Raw genomic sequence first — 18069 nt, 5'->3', positions numbered from 1 at the left:
AATAACAATTCAGTTGCCTTGGGCGATGATCCAGATCTGTAATGTATGCACATGGTAAATTGATTTTAATCCTCATTTTCTACACTCTGCAGCCTGCCCTTCCCCTTCTCTGGCAACTCCAGCCCTTGAGAGATCTCTGATCTTTTCTAGTTCCCTGCATTTAATCACTGTACTGTTGCCTTCAGCTGCCTGGGCTCTGAGCTATGGAATTCCTCCCTCTATCTCTCTAGCCTTCAGTTTATGAAATGACCCAAAATCCACAGGACCTCAAGAGTGGCAGAGAGGATAACTGGAGTCTCCCTCCCACCCCTACCCCCCCTCCCCTTTTGCCGTGACCTACTGGGATAATTGTCTGAAGCTAGCTGTTCTATCTCCTTTCTCCACTCATTCTCAGTCACCCTGCCGATTGTCAAGGCCCATCGGTCCGGGCCTTGAGAAACCAGACGTATTTCATTGTCCTCGTCACCTGATGTCACCATTGGCAAATCTAGAAACTTGGGCATTGTCTCACAACTGAACATAATCATAACATCACATGGAGGACCCCTTCACGGCTTCTCCTGTTGGGGAAGAGATACAGGAGTAACAGAGCCAGCACCACCAGGCTGAGGCTTCTTCCCACAGGCAGTGAGAATGACCAAAGGAGCTGCTCACGCTAACCCTCCGAGACTCTCGTATTTACGAAAATCATTTATTTTTTATTTGTCTAATTATGAATACTTGTCCTGCATGTGTATTGTCTGTCTGTAAGTGTGCTATGTCTGGTTGTGTGTCTGCATGTTTTGCACCAAGCACCAGAGAACGCTGTTTTAGCGGGTTATGCTCGTTCTATTGGTTGACAATAGACTTGACTAAAGCTGGCTTCAGATCCCCCGCCTCAACATTTCCAGGAGTGTTAGACTTTGTTTGCTCTTAACCTTCCCAGGATGCCTTACACCAGCCCTTTTTGTTTTGGCGATGGCCCCCTTAGGAGTTCTGCTCAAAGTTTACGGGCCCCCTTCTCTGTGAAGCAGTCATATTTAGTCTGTTTCTTCCACACTCCTCCCTGACCGACTACATAAAAAAAACTATTAAAAATATTTGTTTTCTGTTCCTGGTGCCCATTAAATATGCTGTGGTCCCCAGGGGTGCTGTATGACCCCCATTAAGAATGGTTATCTCAGATTATTATGCAACCTTAAAAGTATAAACTCAGATTAGAGCGGTGGTTCTCAACCTTTTTCTTTCCACTCACATCCCACGTTAAGTAATCCCTAGGCCATCGGTGCTCTGTGATTCGTAAGGGATTGCTTAAGGTGGTGTGTGGGTGGGAAGGAAAAAGTTTGAAAGCTACTGTTTTAATTGTACCTCATTGACTCGTTATGTGCTCGGTTTCAGGACTCCAAAGGAAATGGGCCATTGACAATCTTTCTCAAGCAAAATATTTCAGTAACATTTGGGTCTGGAGCAGTGATTCTCAACCTTCCCTTCCCACTCACATCCCACCTTAAGCAATCCCTTACTAATCACAGAGTATCGATGGCCTAGGGATTACTTAAAGTGGGATGTGAGTGGAAGAAAAAGGTTGAGAACCACCGATCTAATCTGAGTTTATATATTAAGGCTGCATAATAATATAAGATAGTGGTTCTCGATCTTTTTCTTTCCACTCACATCCTACTTTAGGTAATCCCTCTGCCATCGGTGCTCTGTGGTTAGTATGGGGCTACTTAGGGTGGGAAGAAAAAGTTTGAAAACCAGTGTTTTAATCATACCTCATTGACTCGTTATGTGCATGGTTTCAGAACTCCAAAGGAAATGAGCCAATAACAATTTTTCTCAAGCAAAATATTTTAGTAACAATTGAGTCTAGAGCAGTGATTCTCAAACTTTTTCTTCCCACTCACATCCCACGTTAAGTATTCCCTAGGCTATCTGTGCTCTATGATTAGTAAGGGATTGCTTAAGGTGAGATGTGGGTGGAAAGAAAAAGGTTGGGAACCACTATGTTAGGTGGTGCTATTTGACAAGAGTTACAATGGGACAGGAGGGGGCAGCATGGTTGACATAGCAGTTAGTGCGATGCCTTTACTGTGTCAGCGATCGGGACTGGAGTTCGAATCCCATGCTGTCTGTAAAGAGTTGGTACGTTCTCCCTATGTCTTCATGGGGGTTTTCTCCCACCGTTCAAAACTTCCCGGGGGTTGTAGGCTAATTGGGTGGCAGGAACTCGTGGGCCAAAATGGCCTGTTCCTGAGCTGTATGTCTAATTTTTTAAAAATTTCAGTGAAGTTAAAATTTAAATTTTTTAATTTGGTTGACAAGATAGTGGCGGTGCTTTGCAGCTCTGCAGACCTGGTTTAATCTGCACCTCCAGTGCTGCCCACGTTGAGTTTGCACGCTCTCCCTGTGGCTGCCTGGTTTCTTACCAGGTGCACTTACTTGCTTCCTCCCACATTTCAAAGCAGCACGGCCGCTCAAGTGGCCAGTGAATCAAACAGGAGTCTGTGAAGCTGGAGGCAAATCCACGGACACTCAGTGTCTCTGAAGGAACTCCCTTTTGCTTTATTATTAGGGGCAGCGGGCTATGCTCATAGAGGCTCTTTGCCTTACGGCAGACAGAATTTGGTGAATTTTGTGTTTAATACATTTTTTTTGGGTAACATGACAGTCGAAGGAATTCAAAAGGGCCGTTCTGAGAGACACCATTACAGGGGTGTAGGGGAATGGGCCAGACATGGACAAGTCGTGATGACTCTGAGGGTTTCAACATAGAACGTTACAGCAGAAGCCTTTGGCACATGATGTTGTGCTGACTGAAGCCTTCCTTACCTTATAGCCGTCTATTTTCTTTCATCCACATGCCTGTGTAAAAGTATTTTAAGTGTCCTCATTGTACCAGTCTCCACAACCCCTGGGAATGCATTGCTCTCTAAATACCCCTGATGTTTTCCCTAACCTCTCCTCACTTTGTATAGATGTCCTCTGGTATTTGATACTGACGCCCTGGGGGAAAAAGCCGCTGGCTGTCCACCCTAGCTATGCCTCTCGTAGAACTCTGTTAAGCCACCTCTTGCCCTCCTTCAAAGAGAAAATCCCTATCGCTACTGACTTTGCCCTCATAAGACGTGTTATCCAATGAAGGCAACGATCTAGTAAATCATCTCTGTACCCTCTCCACAGCTTCCACATCCTTCCTGTAATGAGGTGACCAGAACTGAACACAATTTTCTCATTGTGGTCTAACCAGAGTTTTATAGAGCTGCAACATTACCTCACGGCTCTTGATCTCAACCCCCCCCCACCCCTCCACCCCATCTAAAGAAGACCAGCATACCATAAGCCTCCTTAACTACCCGATCAACCTGCGTGGTAGCCTTGAGAGATCTATGCATTTGGACCCTAAGGTCCCTCTAATTGCACGGTTGTAATAATGTCTTTCTGTGCAGGCAAAGCATTGCACCAATCTGACACGCGCCGTAATGTGGGTATCGAGCAGCCTCTGGCAGATTCTACACTGCAATAGGGAAGCGAGAGACGCTTAAAGCACCAGGCACGTTCCAGGATTTCTATGATGTCTGCTCATGCAGGTAACTTGAGGCCGATGGCGCACCTTGCTTCTTTGATGCAGATCCAGTAGACTGTGGAAAAATAAGGCAGAGTTTTCAATCCACGTTTCCTTCCTCTTGCACTTTCCTGCCCTTCTCTTGCTCGCTGGGAGATGGAAGGGGTGGTTTTACTTGTTCAGTGAATGGTACAGGGGATGTGGGGACTAGGACGTTTTGGTCCCCATAGTTTGGAGCTGGATATTTTAGCCCGCTCGCCCCACTCACTGTCTGCTGTCCGACTCCGTCCTGCCACACTCCCTGAACCCACAGTGTTGCAGCATTGCCTGAAGCTGCATAAACTCCCTCCCCACCCACCCCCAGGAAACCGCTCCTCCGGCAAACAAGGGCTTTTCATAGCTTATAGCGGTTTTCAGATACTCCCCAACTTACGACCATAATTGGGACCGAAGGGTTGGTTGTATCTCAAAATGAATGTAAGTTGGAATTTTGCCCTTGCACATGGAATAATAACTCTTCAAGCAAACTTTTTAATCAAACTTTTCATCATCTACCTTGTACTTATCTTGTTAGTCAGCATCCCAGGATCCATAGGCTGGGGGCAGCCATCTTGATTCCTGTGTGCATGCGCGAGTCTTCGGTTAGCGCCTGCGCGGAGTGTTCACGTATCAGAGTTCGGTTGGCACACACGAGCGTGAACACACATGAGTGTGAAGCGCCCTAAAGGTAATGAATTTGCGCCCTTAACGCTCACGCACGTGCCAACTGAACTCCAATATGTGAAATGCGCATGCGCCAGCCGAAGACTCGCGCATGCGCACAGGAATCAAGATGGCTGCCCCCAGCCTACGGACCCTGGGACGACAACTAACAAGGTAAGTATGCACCTTTTGGCTCTTACGTGCCCTGAATCCCTGTTATAGTTTGTCAAATACACCATGTAAATTTTAAATTTTTTCTTGATACTTTTTAAACAAATTTTCAGTCGTTTGTGCGGATGGGCATATAGAGGAGTGCCTGTATTTAAATTATTAAAAACAGTCGGTGAATAATCGAAAAAAAAAAACCAATATAATGTAAGTTTAATTACATATAATGGAATCTAATTAATTGAATGTAAAATTATTAAAAAATTAAAAACACTCATTAAAAGCAATCCAGTTGTCGTAAAATAGATTCTATGCTTCCCACATCTGGCATGACTCACTGAGACAAGAACCACTGTCACCGTACGTTCTCTCTCTGCAGTGTTGATCATGCTGCTTTTGACAAGAAATTGCGATAAAGCGGTTGAAAGTAAAAACCCACTGTTATCCAAACCGAGCAACCTACATTTGCAGCCCTCAGTACAAGTGATAGGGCATTATTAACAGGAAACTTGCATACACCTACGTATAATTAATGTCCTGCAATATATTAATGACAACTACCATTAGTGCTGCCATTGCCATTGCGGTTTCCTGGGGGGAGGGAGTTTCTGCTGTGCCGGGGGTGGCCAAACTGTGGACGCCAAAATGTCCAAAGGGCAGCAAAAGTCTCTTTCGGGGGATGTGATAATGTAGACAGAGAGACCTGTTAGTTGGGGAATCTGGCACCAGTGGACATCATCAAAATTTGCCAGGTTGGAGTTAGGAATCTACGGTAAAATCGTGGAAATGGCAAACAAGATGAAGGTGCTCTCCCACATTGATGTGGCATCAATTGTTAACTTCAGTTCTGAGTTGAGTAGATTTGTCTTGACTAAGTCAATTAAAGGAAATGGGGAATGTGGCTCGATCAGCCCAGATCTCAATGAATGGCAGGATAGGCTTGAAGGGCTGAATGGCCTTCTGTGCTTTTTTCCCTGCATGCTCAGGCTCCTGTTCTTGCCCTCTGCTACAGCCGGTACCCAATTGCGCAGGGCGACAGGGTGGTACAGCAGATAGTTCCATTGCCTCTCGGCTCCAGGGACCCGGGTTCAATCCCGACCTCCAGTGCTGTCTGTGTATTGTTGGCATGGACTCTTCATGACCAGGTGGGCTTCCCCAGGTATTCTACAGTAGGATGCTGAGGCCATATTTACCCACCAACCCTTTTATTATTCTGGAAACGAGGAAGCAGAGAACCACCGGATTTGGTTATGACCCATGGATTTGACCATCCATTGGATGTTCTGTCGCTTGATGTCATTACAAAGCTGCTCCGATCACAAGATATAGGAGCAGAAGTAGGCCCATTGGCCCATCGAGTCTGCTATGCCATTCTAATCATGGGCTGATCCATCCTCCCACTCAGCCCCACTCCCTGGCTTTCTCTTTGTAACCCTTAATGCCCTGACTAATCAAATGCCTGTCAATCTCTGCCTTAAATACACCCAGCGACCAAACTTCCACAGCCGCCTGTGGCAATAAGTTCCACAGACTCAAGACCCTCTGACTAAAGAAAATTATCCAAGTCTCTGTTTTAAATTGACAGCCCTTTATCCAGAATTTATGCCCCCTTGTCCGAAAAACCCTACCATGCCACATCTACTCTGTCCAGGCCTTTCAGCATTTGAAATGCTTCTATGAGATTCCCTCTCCTCATCCTTCTCTACTCCAATGAGTACAGTCCAAGAGCCGAAAAATGTTCCTCACATGCTAACTTTTCATTCTCATAAATCTTCTCTGAGCCTTCGCCAACGCCAGTATGTCTTCTCAAATAAAGTACTCCAAGTGTGGGCTCACCAGTGCTTTATAGAGTCTCAACGTTACAGTTGGCGTAGCGGTCAGTGCCACGCCTTTATGGTGCCAGTGATCGGGGCCGGACCTGGGTTCGAATTCACACTGCAAAGAGTTTTGTATGCTCTCCCCTTGTCTGCGTGAGATTTCTCTGGGGCTCCCACCCTTTAAAACGGGGGTTTAGGTTCATGGGGTGTAAATTGGGCGGCAAGGAATCATGGGCCTAAATGTCCTGTTACCGTGCTGTAGGTCTAAATTTTTTTTTAAATAAATTTAAATCCCTGCTTTTATATGCTACTCCTCTAGAAATGAACGCCAACATTGCATTCGTCTTCTTCACCACCGACTCAACCTGAGGATATCCTACACGAGATCTCCCAAGTCCCTTTGCACCTCGGAATTTTTAATTTTCTCCCCATCTAAGTAATAGTCGGCCCATCTATTTCCTACACCAAAGTTTTCAACCGTACACTCTCCAACATTCTTTCACCTGCCAGCTCTTTGCCCGTTCTCCTCATCTATCTAATATATACGCTCCACACAGGGGAACGCAGAGTGACTCTGGTCCAGTACCACACACCTTGTGGTACCCGCAGCAAGTCGACGTTGTGGCCTTGAGCTCAACTGCTCTGTCCCTCCCGTGACAGGTCCAGGGATCAGGAGGACGAGAGCTTAATTCTTGCTTGGCCAGTTGAGATCCAAAGTAGCATCCGACGCAGAGGGAAGTCGCGTGTAATGCTGGACACAGAGACCAGCTCCTGTGATCTTCCCTTCCTCGTGAGCTTCCCTTCCTCCTGAGCTTCCCTTCCTCCTGAGCTTCCCTTCCTCCTGAGCTTCCCTTCCTCGTGAGCTTCCCTTCCTCGTGAGCTTCCCTTCCTCGTGAGCTTCCCTTCCTCCTGAGCTTCCCTTCCTCCTGAGCTTCCCTTCCTCCTGAGCTTAGTGGGAGTTCTCTTTCCTATTTTTACCCCCAATGACTACCCTTCCAAAAATCAACTTCCGTGGGTGTGATACCCCAAAGTGCCTTGAAGTCCGGAAAGGTGCAGATCCCTTTGTCCTTTTGTTGACGACTGCAGTGATGTGTGGGTGTGTAATAGTTCCTCTTTGCCTTTGCAGTTGACATGGATGATGAAGATGGACGTTGTCTGCTAGATGTAATTTGGTACGTACCAAGCAACCACCATGCCAGCAGTCATTCTTGCCACTTCCACTTTTTTTGGGTGAAGGGTTTGTGTTCTGCAGTTCCAACAGAAAAGGACATTACAGCATAGTATGCAGGCCTTTCGGCCCATGATGTTTCTGATTCTGATGTTCTGCAGACCTCTATAAAGCTACTCAACAATCTAACCCAGTGGTTCTCAACCTTCCCATCCCACTCACATCCCACCTTAAGCAATCTCTTACTAATCACAGAGCACTGATGGCCTAGGGATTACTTAAAGTGGGATGTGAGTGGAAAGAAGGTTGAGAACCACTAAACGTTTCCTACCTCAATCCCATAACCCTCTTTTTTGCATCCATGTGCCTGTCTTTAAAGTGGCCCTATTGTACCAGCCTCCACCCCCTCCTCTGGAAATGCATTCCAGGCACCCACTGCACTGTGTTTATATTAAAAAAAAAACTTTCCCCCTGATGTCTCCCCTAAACTTTCCTCCCCTTGAGCAGTTCTCAAACAGTGGACCATGGCACACTGGTGGGCCGCACAGTGTTTCCACCTGGGTCTTTAAGAATGTTCCATAAAATACTTTAAATTAGATAAAGATGTGTTTCTAACACTGCCTTTGATTTGAAAATATTGCTCAGTCATTGCCACGAGTGGGTCATGGCGCATTAGGCCGGAAGCCAAGTGGGCCTTAGACCGATAAAGATTGAGCATCTCCGTCTCATATAATGTATTTTGTACTTCAATTTCTTGGTGAGATTCAGATGATGCCCAAGGGTGATGTGCAGGAGAGTGAAGTAGCAATTTGCTCTTCCTCTTCCTGAAAAGGACCTCCCACTGGAACATGGCAAAATTGGGGATCAAACTAACCCACTTGCTGGACACCAGCGCTCCAGCTTCATGTCAAAATCAGCTAGAGGTTAGCGGCTGCATTAAACAAGGGAAGTGTTTTGCCTAAGAAATCGTGGTTCTCGGGGGAGGAAGCAGCGGATGGTGAAGTTATCCCTCCATCCCTCCATGCTATCCAATCACAAATTCCCAGGACAAGCTCCAATCCCTGGCTGCTTGCCCTGCTTTAGTCAGGAGAAGCTCGTTGATTTATCAGTGGCAAGAGGAAACACTGTCATGGTTCTGAGCCTCCTGTTGAGGAGGCCAGCCTCTCACAAGATTACATCCTTATCAGACTGATCCCCAGCCTTCAGGTCTCCCAACCCTACTCTGAGATGGCATATGCCATCCACTGTCCTTGAGATGACACGGTGCACCCGTGCCCGGCATTTGCCTTGCCTCTCGGACGGAGTTGTCTGTCTTTGACTTGGACCTTGGACATGTTGACTCTAGTCCGAGTACCTCTTCTGCCAATGGTGGAGGGCATTGTGGTGTCCGTGCAGATGGTCACGAGGACAGATCGGATTGTGCAGGAGTGGGTCAACTGGCACCAAATGCCAAAGTTTCCGGGAGCTCCATTGCTCCAGGTGTTAAACACAGTTGAGAGTGGGGGAATTATTATTCAGGATCAAGCCACAAAACTCTCTTTGGAAACCAGTCCAACACATCCTGAATTGCCTCTTAGATTATTCCTCGATCTTATTCCACATGGAATCCTGGGCGCTTGCTCCTGCACCCTCTCCATTTCCTCCTCCTTACTTACCATCCAGTGCGTTCGGCCATTCTCCGCTCTTGAAGAGGGTAGAGGTCTCTCTGTGGATCTCCTTCCCCTTTCCATTGGAGACTTGGGGTGGAGAGTGTTGTCCAGACTGGCACAGTGGCGCAGCCTTCAATGTTGCCATCCCACAGCTCTGGCAACCCTGACCCCTGGTGCTGTCTGGGTTTGCTCATTGTAACTGTGTGGGTTCCCCTAGGTGTTCCTGTTTCCTCGTCTTCCCCCCCCCCCCCCCCCCCAAAATGTGTTCATTGGGCTCTCTCTGTAAGATGACCCTGGTGTGTAGATAGGAGGTAAAATAACACTGGACAACAAATTTTTTCAAAGGTTTGCTTCCTGATTTAAAAAAAAAATAATTGGACTCTAGGCTAGACCACTTCAAGCTGAACACAAAGGTCATTTCAGATTTGCTATATCATGTAGGAAGTTGGAGAAACATTCAATGAACTTTTATTGAATTCAAGATGTTTAATCACATAATGAAGCTGTGCACTGTTCCCTGTGCACACATATTTTGCAACCACTGCACAAAGGAAATTAACGTGCGCACAAAGTAGAGAATAAAATCTTAACTAAATCCATTACTTCGTAGAATGCAATCGTAATTGTATGATATTAAAACATGTGAATACAGTTTTATTAGCCATGAGAGATAGGCTGGGCCAAAAATGATCTTGAAGCCATTTCAACTTTACATTTGCACAAGCATCCGATGTGCCCAGAGTTTTGTCACAGGAATAAAATGTGCACATTGACGACTCAAATTAAAGGGAACATTGATGCTGAGCCAAGGTCTCTTGACAGCACATGTTGCACAACAAATGTGAGGAGCCTAGTGTTGGTCTTGGTCAACAATTTTGCAACTGAAAGAAGAGCTTTCTTGATAAGTGCAGTCATAAATGTATCACAACTGTTGCGACACTGACAAGACGTTTCCTCCTGAAGACAATAAATGCTATTGTTAAGTACACCCACTATGGTATAACCTGAAGAACATGTCCATCAACATGCGTTCAGTCTATGATCAATGTAATGCACAGCATCTGTACGTGTGAGCTGCTTTTATAGCCTTTCTGCATCTATCCTGACTGCTTGCTTTGTGGGCAATGTACTAGTAGACTTAAAATGTGGAAGGAAACCACAAAAGTAGGTTTCATCTTAATTAAAAAAAGTACGTGGTAGGAAAATTTAAGGTGATTTTCGTGATCAGCAGCCAAAATCCATAAAATGCACCCAAAAGTGTTCAGGAAGCAAAAATCTTCATTGTCCAGTGTAATCTCAGCACATGTTGAAGACCATGCAAGAGAGAAACGAGATGCAGGACTGGAGGGAAAATGTGGAGTGATGGGGTTTGCAGACCCGACGAAGGCCCCAGGCCTGAAAGGTTGGCCACCCTTTACTTCACGCAGGATGCTGCGTGACCTGCTGAGTTTTTCCAGCACTTCTGTGGGTTGAACTGACGGGACTGTTTTGGAGCTGGGAAGCACCAAGAGGCAGCCATGTTAACTGATCTCCATTCAGTCGGTTTGTTCCCAGGCTGCTTGTCATTGCTGAGTTTGGGCCGAGTCTACGCTCCGTGCCTGTGCGGAGCGTGCGAGGCCGAGTATTTAAAAGGTTTGCTTCTCAAGTACTGCTTGCTCTTCAGGCCCATGCTTCTGAGCTTTGGGCAAGGTACGGGTTGACAGAACAATAGAGTTCCTTTGGCCAAGGTTGGCTGGCCATCGAGCCGAATGCAAAACACTGCAATAGGGTCTGCTGGTTTGTTGAAGAACCCTTGGGATGAGAGCTGGACAATGTTTTAGTTGCGATATATTTTAGTAAGAGTGAGTCATGGCTTGGCTTCACAATCAAAAGTGTAGGAAGGATTGTAGACCTTCAAGCCTGCCCATTTTTTACCTGGGTTTATCTGCCACGGCCTAGCACTGGGATGGTGACAGCCAGATTCTCAGGTCGTAGGTGTTACATCAGAATGTCCTTCTAGATGTGACTAAAGAGTCCCATCAACCCAGGTTTGAAATCAGAGTTGTCCTTCTCAAGCTGGCTCCCAACCAAGGCTGAAAAGCCCAGCCTACTGTCTAGTTATTCCACCAGACACTTGGTGATGCCCTCCCACCCCACCTCCTCCCCGTGATTCGGGAAGGAAGCCCATTGGCTGCTGGATTCCCACGGGGCAGTGACTTGAGAGGACTTCCACAACGCCAGACACCAAGTCCACCTGAGCTGCTGGGCATTTCCGAATGGTGTTGAGGTTTATATTTTGACAGCTTCAGTCAAGTGCAGGAAGTGGAGCTCCCTTCCTGATGGGATGCTTGGCTGCCAACCCGCCAATGGAGCACTAATAGGCTTCTCCCCCACTGGGCAACTTCACCCAACGGTCCAGTGAAGGAGCCTTTCTTTGGGACTCGAACCAGACCGAAAGCATTAGCGTTCCAACTGGAACTTGTGTCTGCAGCCCCTCCTCTCATCAGTTAGCAGCACACAGCCTGCAAACCTCTTGACCATTATCAGGCCTGCTTCTAAATTGTGTGATTTCTGTTAAACTGCCACAGAATTATTTTTGTCCTTGTCCGTCAATTAAACAGCTCTGGTGTGGTTGCTGGGTTTGATCGTTGTTGAAGCATGAGTAGAGGTTCTCAGATATCGCCTTGTGTGCTTCAGATTTTAATCATTTGTGGGGTTGCAGCTGGCCAATTTAATTTCTCATCGAAAAACTGAAAATACAAAATTTTTTTTTAATGTATCAGGACAGGCAGAGAGGGAAACCGAGTTGATATGTATCAAACTGTCCACTCCTGGTGGAGAAGGCGCTGGTGAACTTCCTAGAACCGCAGGCGCCCGTGTGATACAGACGTCCCAGGGGGCTGTAGGAAGGAGTTCCAGGATTCTGATGAGGGAATGCCAATGCTGTGTGATTCGGGGCGGTGGGGGGGGGGGGGGGGGGGGGTGGTATAATGATCCCACCGCCAGACCATTCTCCCCACCTTCCGGGGGTCCACTCCCTCTGCGACTTCCTCGTCCACTCATTCCTTCCCAAGCAATCGCTCTCCCCCCGGCACCTTCCCCTGTGGCGCCTACACCTCCTCCCCCACCACCATTCGGGCCCCAAACTGTCCTTCCAAGTGAAGCAACACTTCCCTTGTGTATTCGTGGGCGTCAGCTACGGCGTCCAGTGTTCTCCTCTACATCAGAGAGATTGGACGCAGACTGGGAGATCGCTTCGCTGTGCGCCTTCGCCCTGTCTACATTAGTGACGGGGATCTCCCAGTGTCCAACCACTTCAATGTTGACGTGTCTGTCCATGGCCTCCTATACTGTCGCACCAAGACCACCTGTAAATTGGAGGAGCAAAACTTAATTAATGGGCACTCTCCAACTGGATGGCATGAGCATCGACTTCTCCTGTTTCTGCTAGACCACTCCCCATTCTCCCTTTCTTCCCCATTCCTCTGTCTCCTTTCCTCTATCCTCTTCCTTCTCCATTCACGGAGCCACTCCCCCAACCCCGTTTGCTGGTGGGCCCTCCCTCCCTTATCCACCTGCCATCTGCTGCCGCCCCCACCCCCTTCATTTTGTTCAGGCACCTGCCTACATTTTGCTCTTACCTTGATGAAGGACTCAAGCCCAAAACATTGGTTATGTATCTTTATCTTTCTTTATGTTTCTCCAGCCTTGTGTTTTTACTTGGTCCTTCAAGAAAGGCAGAGAGGATTGGAAAACAAGGACCAGGGGCCAGTGTGGGGCAGTCTGTGAGAGAGAGGGTTGGGGGGAGAGGAAGGGGAAGGGGTTGGCTATATATCTTTATCTTTGCTACATAAAGTCCGCTGTTTGATCTGCTGAGTTTCTCCAGCATTGTGGTTTTACCTCCAGCACCGAGCCCACAGATGCTAGTGTTTTATCCCTTTAGCCTCCAGGGGGTCATGTTTCCCTGCTGTCTTGTGGAGGAGTTTATGGGTTTTGGAGGTACTGTTGATGAAACCTCCGTTGCGAACTGGAGAGGACTTCCTAACCAGGTCACACTGTGTGTCTTGCTAGATTGACGGGGGAGCGTGAAAAACAACATATTCTGATTTAATTTCAAACTTTTAATATCGGTGGTCACACTAGGGGTCTATTCCAATTGATTAGTGGCAATTGGTTCCAAATATCTGATTAAGTGAATCTGCAGACTTTTCTAAAATGTCCTCTCTCCCATTACAGTGACCCTCAGGCCCTTAATGACTTCCTGCATGGTTCAGACCAGGTAAGATTAATTTGCTCTTGTGGGATCTGCGCCGCTTCACATTCTGTGCCCCAGCTTTGGTCTCAATGTTTGGAGAGTGAAATTTTTGTCTTGGAGACCACAGAGTGATAGAGGCCGTTCAGCCTGGCACTCACTCCTGATGAAGAGCACATGATGTTCCATCTTTTCCTCATCGTCTATATCATGCCTGACGTTTTTGGGTGGGGCACTCTGCCCTTGAACGCCCTGGGTGAAATCACTGTCCACTTCCCTTCTCAAGTCGATCGTTCCGAATCCGTAGTAAGACTAGAGAAGCACTAAAGCCTCGCCCAATGCTGGAGTGGTCAATGAGAAGCTGAAAGGACTCAGCAGGACAGGGCAGCATCTGTGGAGAGAAATGGACAGTCAAGTGAGACCCTTTATTAAGACAATTCTAAGTCCACGATTGGTTTCTAAGATGCTCCAGCTGAAAGACTTATTCCCACTGGCACCACTCAGGCTCATTAATGCTTCCCTGAACTGCCTCATTGGACATGAAAACAGGAGCAGGAGTCAGCCATCTGGTCTGTCATTCAATCATGGCTGATCCGATGATGGGATCATCTCCACCTACCTGCCTCCCCCCTCCCCACCGTATCACTTAATTCCCCTATTTTGTCAAATGTATCCAATCTTAAATATATTCACTGAGGTCGTCTCCACTGCTTCAGTGGGCAGTGAATTCCACAGATTCACTGACCTCTGGGGGAAAAGCAGTTCCTCCTCATCTCCATCCTAAATCTATTAACCTGGACCTTGAGGCCTCATCCCCTAATTCTCGTCTCCCCCACCAATGGAACCAACTTAACCACCTCTTCTTCTCTATCTATGCCTTTCATAATTTTATGTTTCCCCTCTCCTAAATTCCAGCGAGTAGACCCAGACGACTCGATCTCTCCTTACAGGCCAATCCTTCATCTCTGGAATCAATCTGGTGAACTTCCTCTGGACTGCCTTCAAAGCTAGTACATCCTTCCTCAAGTAATCAAGCAATCAGCCTCATCTGTCCAAGTAACCCCTTCATGGCATCCCTGCCTGATAGCTTGGGCCCTGCTTTATTTTTATAGCGATGGAAATATGCAGCAGAGGCCATTCACCCCATCTTATCCATTCTGGTTGCACACAAAAAAAACAGACCAAGCTCTGACTTCTGCCAAATACGGTGTCTGCAGATTTTTGTGTTTTACTGCCACCCGGTATTGTTTGACTCATGTCATGCCAATGAGCTACCGCTTCCTCCACCACCCCCTACTCCTTCTCTAACCTCCCTCTAGGTTATGAAGTGCAAACCACCTTGCTGTCTCCAATAATTTTAGAACCCAAGGTGCAGCTCTGAAACAGCCCATCGAGATGCGCCATCCATAACCAATCGTTTCCACTAATCGAACATCAATTCCATTTTATTTTCCCGACATTTTCATAAAATGACCTTAGATTCTATGCTGGGGGGGTGGAATTTATAGTGGCCTATTTAAACTACCAAGTGATACGGTGGTGGGGGGGGGGGGGGGAGGCAGGTAGGTGGAGATGATCCCATCATTGGATCAGGATGAAACCAGAGCAATCGATGGAAAATCCACGCAGTCACGGGGAAGTGTGCCAATGCCACACGGACAGCGCCGGAGGTCAGGATTGAACCGGGGTCTCCCGTGCAGGGAGGCATATTTCACTCATCATGAGGAGTTGGCAGGCTGTCTGCACTCCTCGCTCTCGAAAGGCAATCTCTGGTTGGGAGGGGGGAGATCAAATGCTGAATCCATCGAGAGAGTCATCTCCTTGGGGGGAGCTGAGTGGGACATCGATGTTTGCCTAGCTGAGGGGCTGCGTTGGGTCAGAACCCCTTGCTCTTGGTATCCTGGTCACATTTATAAAACCTCCTTACAGTGACATACCTCAACTAGGGTGGTGTCACCCAGTGCAGTAACTCAGAGTGTCACCCCGCCGCCCCCCCCACCCCATGGACCTCCTCCCGTGCCAGACCATTCAGAATCCTTCATAATTTTTTTCGGACTAATGTTATTCATAAATCCCATATATCATTGAATGGAATAGTCGTGAGATAAACAACTAGCTAAATTAAAACTACACCTTTAAATTACAATATCTTACGCCCAGCAGCAATGAAAACAACAGCGTGTGCTGATGGTGCATGGAGACAGAATCACGTGATTCGAAGCGTCATTGGGTAATAATGACAGCTCTGACCGAAGCCCATTAGAAGGTCAAAAAGTCAATGAGCATCAAGTTTCAGCCCTGTAGGTATATTGATACATACAAGAACTAACTACAGGGATATTTTTATTAAAAAAATGATAAATAATCTGTTGAAACACTGCACAAAAATTTTACAGTCTGCAGCCCCCCTAGTGACTCAACAGGATGAGACTCAAGGTCCATGATGTCGCAAGAAATCTCCACATCTGGTCCAGTTGTAGATGATCTCAGTCAGGGGTCGTGTTTCCAGCCCTGCTTCTTGCTTCCAATCACTTCCAGGTTCCACTTCTAAACGTGCTTTTAATTTAATGAACAGCTCGATGGTGAGGATCTCCTCGATACAACCGCAGATCCAGCCAGCGCTTTCTTCACTGACGCATCTGTAAGTGTTGCCTTTCCTCCCCTTCTCTCCTTGTGTGGTGACCTGCGCTGAATGCAAACCGACTGGTCGGGTGTGCTGAGTGAGACTCACACCAAACGTTCAGTGTTGCTCTCATTTTTCCTGGTGTTTCTTCCCAAAGTCGATTCCACTCCCAAGTTTCCCCCTTCCTTGCCCCTCCTGCATGGACATAGAAACCACAAGACAGTACAGCACAGAAACAGGACCTTCAGCCTGTGCTAAACTATTATTCTGCCAGGTCCCAATGACCTGCATCTGGTCCATATGCCTACATACCCCACCCATCCACGTACCTGTTCAATTTTTTTCTTAAATGTTAAGATTGAACCCACATTCGTCACTTCAGCTGGCAGCTCGTTCCACACTCCAACCACTCTCTTAATTAAAGAAGTTCTCCTAAACTTCTCCCCTTTCACCCTTAACCCATGTCCTCTAGTTTGTGTCTCACCTAATGTCAGTGGAAAAAGCCTACCTACATTTACTCGGTCTGTACCCCTCATAATTTTGAACGATTCTGGGGTACAGGCTGCTCTCCTGTGGTCCTCAGTAGTAAGAGGTGGGGATATTTTTAAAAAGAACTTCGACATACAGCACGGTAACAGGCACACAAACCCACGACGCTCAAATAACCTACAACCCCTGATGCGTTTCAGATGGTGGGAGGAAACCGGAGCTCCCGGGGAAAACCCACGGAGAAACAGGGAGAACGTACTAACTCCTTACAGACACCACAGGATTCGAACCCCAGTCCCGATCGCAAGCGCAATAAAGGCGTTGCATTAACCGATATGCCAACCGTGCCACTCATGAGGAGGCCTTTAATCTGTTCTCTGCCCAATTAGAGCTCAGGTCTCTGAGCCCTCGATCTCCCTCTCCCACAACGTTTGGTTTTGGAAGTTTGGAATGTCTGGCATTTGTTTGAATCCATCTTCTGCTCATTTTAGCCTTCCTGGTACTGTTGTTCCAACTTCCCTGAGAGGGTGATGTACCATGCCTTCTAATATATGCAGAAGCCTGGAGAGCTTTGTGTAGTGGATCAGACTTGAAAGCGCTGGCAGTTCAGAAACGGGCCTTGCTATGCAGCTTGGCTCCACCTCCGCCTTTCTCCAATTGGCTTGTCCGTCTCCACAGCCAGCTCTGGTTGCCTTGTCCCACTCTGTGGGAGAGGGTTCCCGTTGTCTCCGTTCCCTGGGCTGTGGCTTCATCTCAATTCCCTGCTGCATTTCCCAGGGTTGTGGGGGGGGGGGGGGGGTGTTAGATTAATGGGCCACAGATCTGGTGTCACCTGCATGGCACCACTGCTTCTTCCTTCCTCCTATTCCACCCCTCTATAGTCTGGAATGGAAGATTGGCATGAGCTGGTGGTGGTGCTGTGGTCAAGTTGCTAGACTAACCATCCAGGGGCCTTGACCAACAATCCAGCGACAGGAGTTCAAATCCCTGATCAATCTGAATCTAAATTCAGATCAAGATTTCCTTTATTGTGGTGTAATACTACAAAAACTGTAATATACACGAAATTTACACTTAGCCTTGCCTGATGCTCTTAACATAAGAGAAAGAGAAGCAGGAGAGGGTCTCTTCCGAGACACTGAATGTCCATGGATTCACCTCCAGCGCCCCTGCAGCCCCTGCAGCTGTTAAATCCATTGACGACTCGAGCTCCAGATCCAGACCTCTGAGCCGATCAGGGAGCCCTCAGCACCCAAGGCCTTTTATGGAAGCCCTTCTTTTATTGGTTTCTTGGCCTCAGCGCCCTCTCGAATCCCGGTTCCGACAAGCTATCTCCGGCAGCCCGACGCCTCTGTGGGTCCTCCGACCGCAAGTCTTCAACTGCCCGACACCTTCCCACCGAAGCCCCCGCTGCTGCCGGGACAAGGGATTCTTGCGACTGGGTGGACGGTGGCAGGCCTTGTGTGAGAGAGAGCGGGGGGGGGGTCAGAGAGAAAAGGTAAACAAAAAATGGAGAGGGGCGGGTGTTACCTGAATCGAGGACAATCGTCGTTCTCATTTCATGGCGGGTGAATTTGTTTTCTACCACCTGTGAGATCATTTCGGCTTCGAAAAGAAATTTCGGTTAAATGAGGATTTCTGATTTGTTTCGGATATCCTCATTTATTCAAGATTTTTT

General features: G+C 47.5%; 1 protein-coding gene across 5 annotated transcripts in view; it reads left to right on the top strand.

The window, feature by feature from the left end:
* The window catches only part of LOC138748245 (BRD4-interacting chromatin-remodeling complex-associated protein-like), a 142235-nt gene that overhangs the window by 77222 nt on the left and 46944 nt on the right, over positions 1-18069 (top strand). For all 5 annotated transcript variants that reach the window (XM_069908078.1, XM_069908079.1, XM_069908080.1 and 2 more), the window contains exons 2-5: positions 3429-3569; positions 7358-7403; positions 13264-13306; positions 15855-15920. In XM_069908078.1, coding sequence (XP_069764179.1) covers positions 3551-3569; positions 7358-7403; positions 13264-13306; positions 15855-15920 — 174 coding nt within the window. In that variant the 5' untranslated portion in view covers positions 3429-3550. The remainder of the gene's footprint in view (positions 1-3428; positions 3570-7357; positions 7404-13263; positions 13307-15854; positions 15921-18069) is intronic.

Source organism: Narcine bancroftii, chromosome 13, assembly GCF_036971445.1.
Source record: "Narcine bancroftii isolate sNarBan1 chromosome 13, sNarBan1.hap1, whole genome shotgun sequence".
NCBI lineage: Eukaryota > Metazoa > Chordata > Chondrichthyes > Torpediniformes > Narcinidae > Narcine > Narcine bancroftii.
This window is presented reverse-complemented; position numbering and strand designations above follow the sequence as displayed.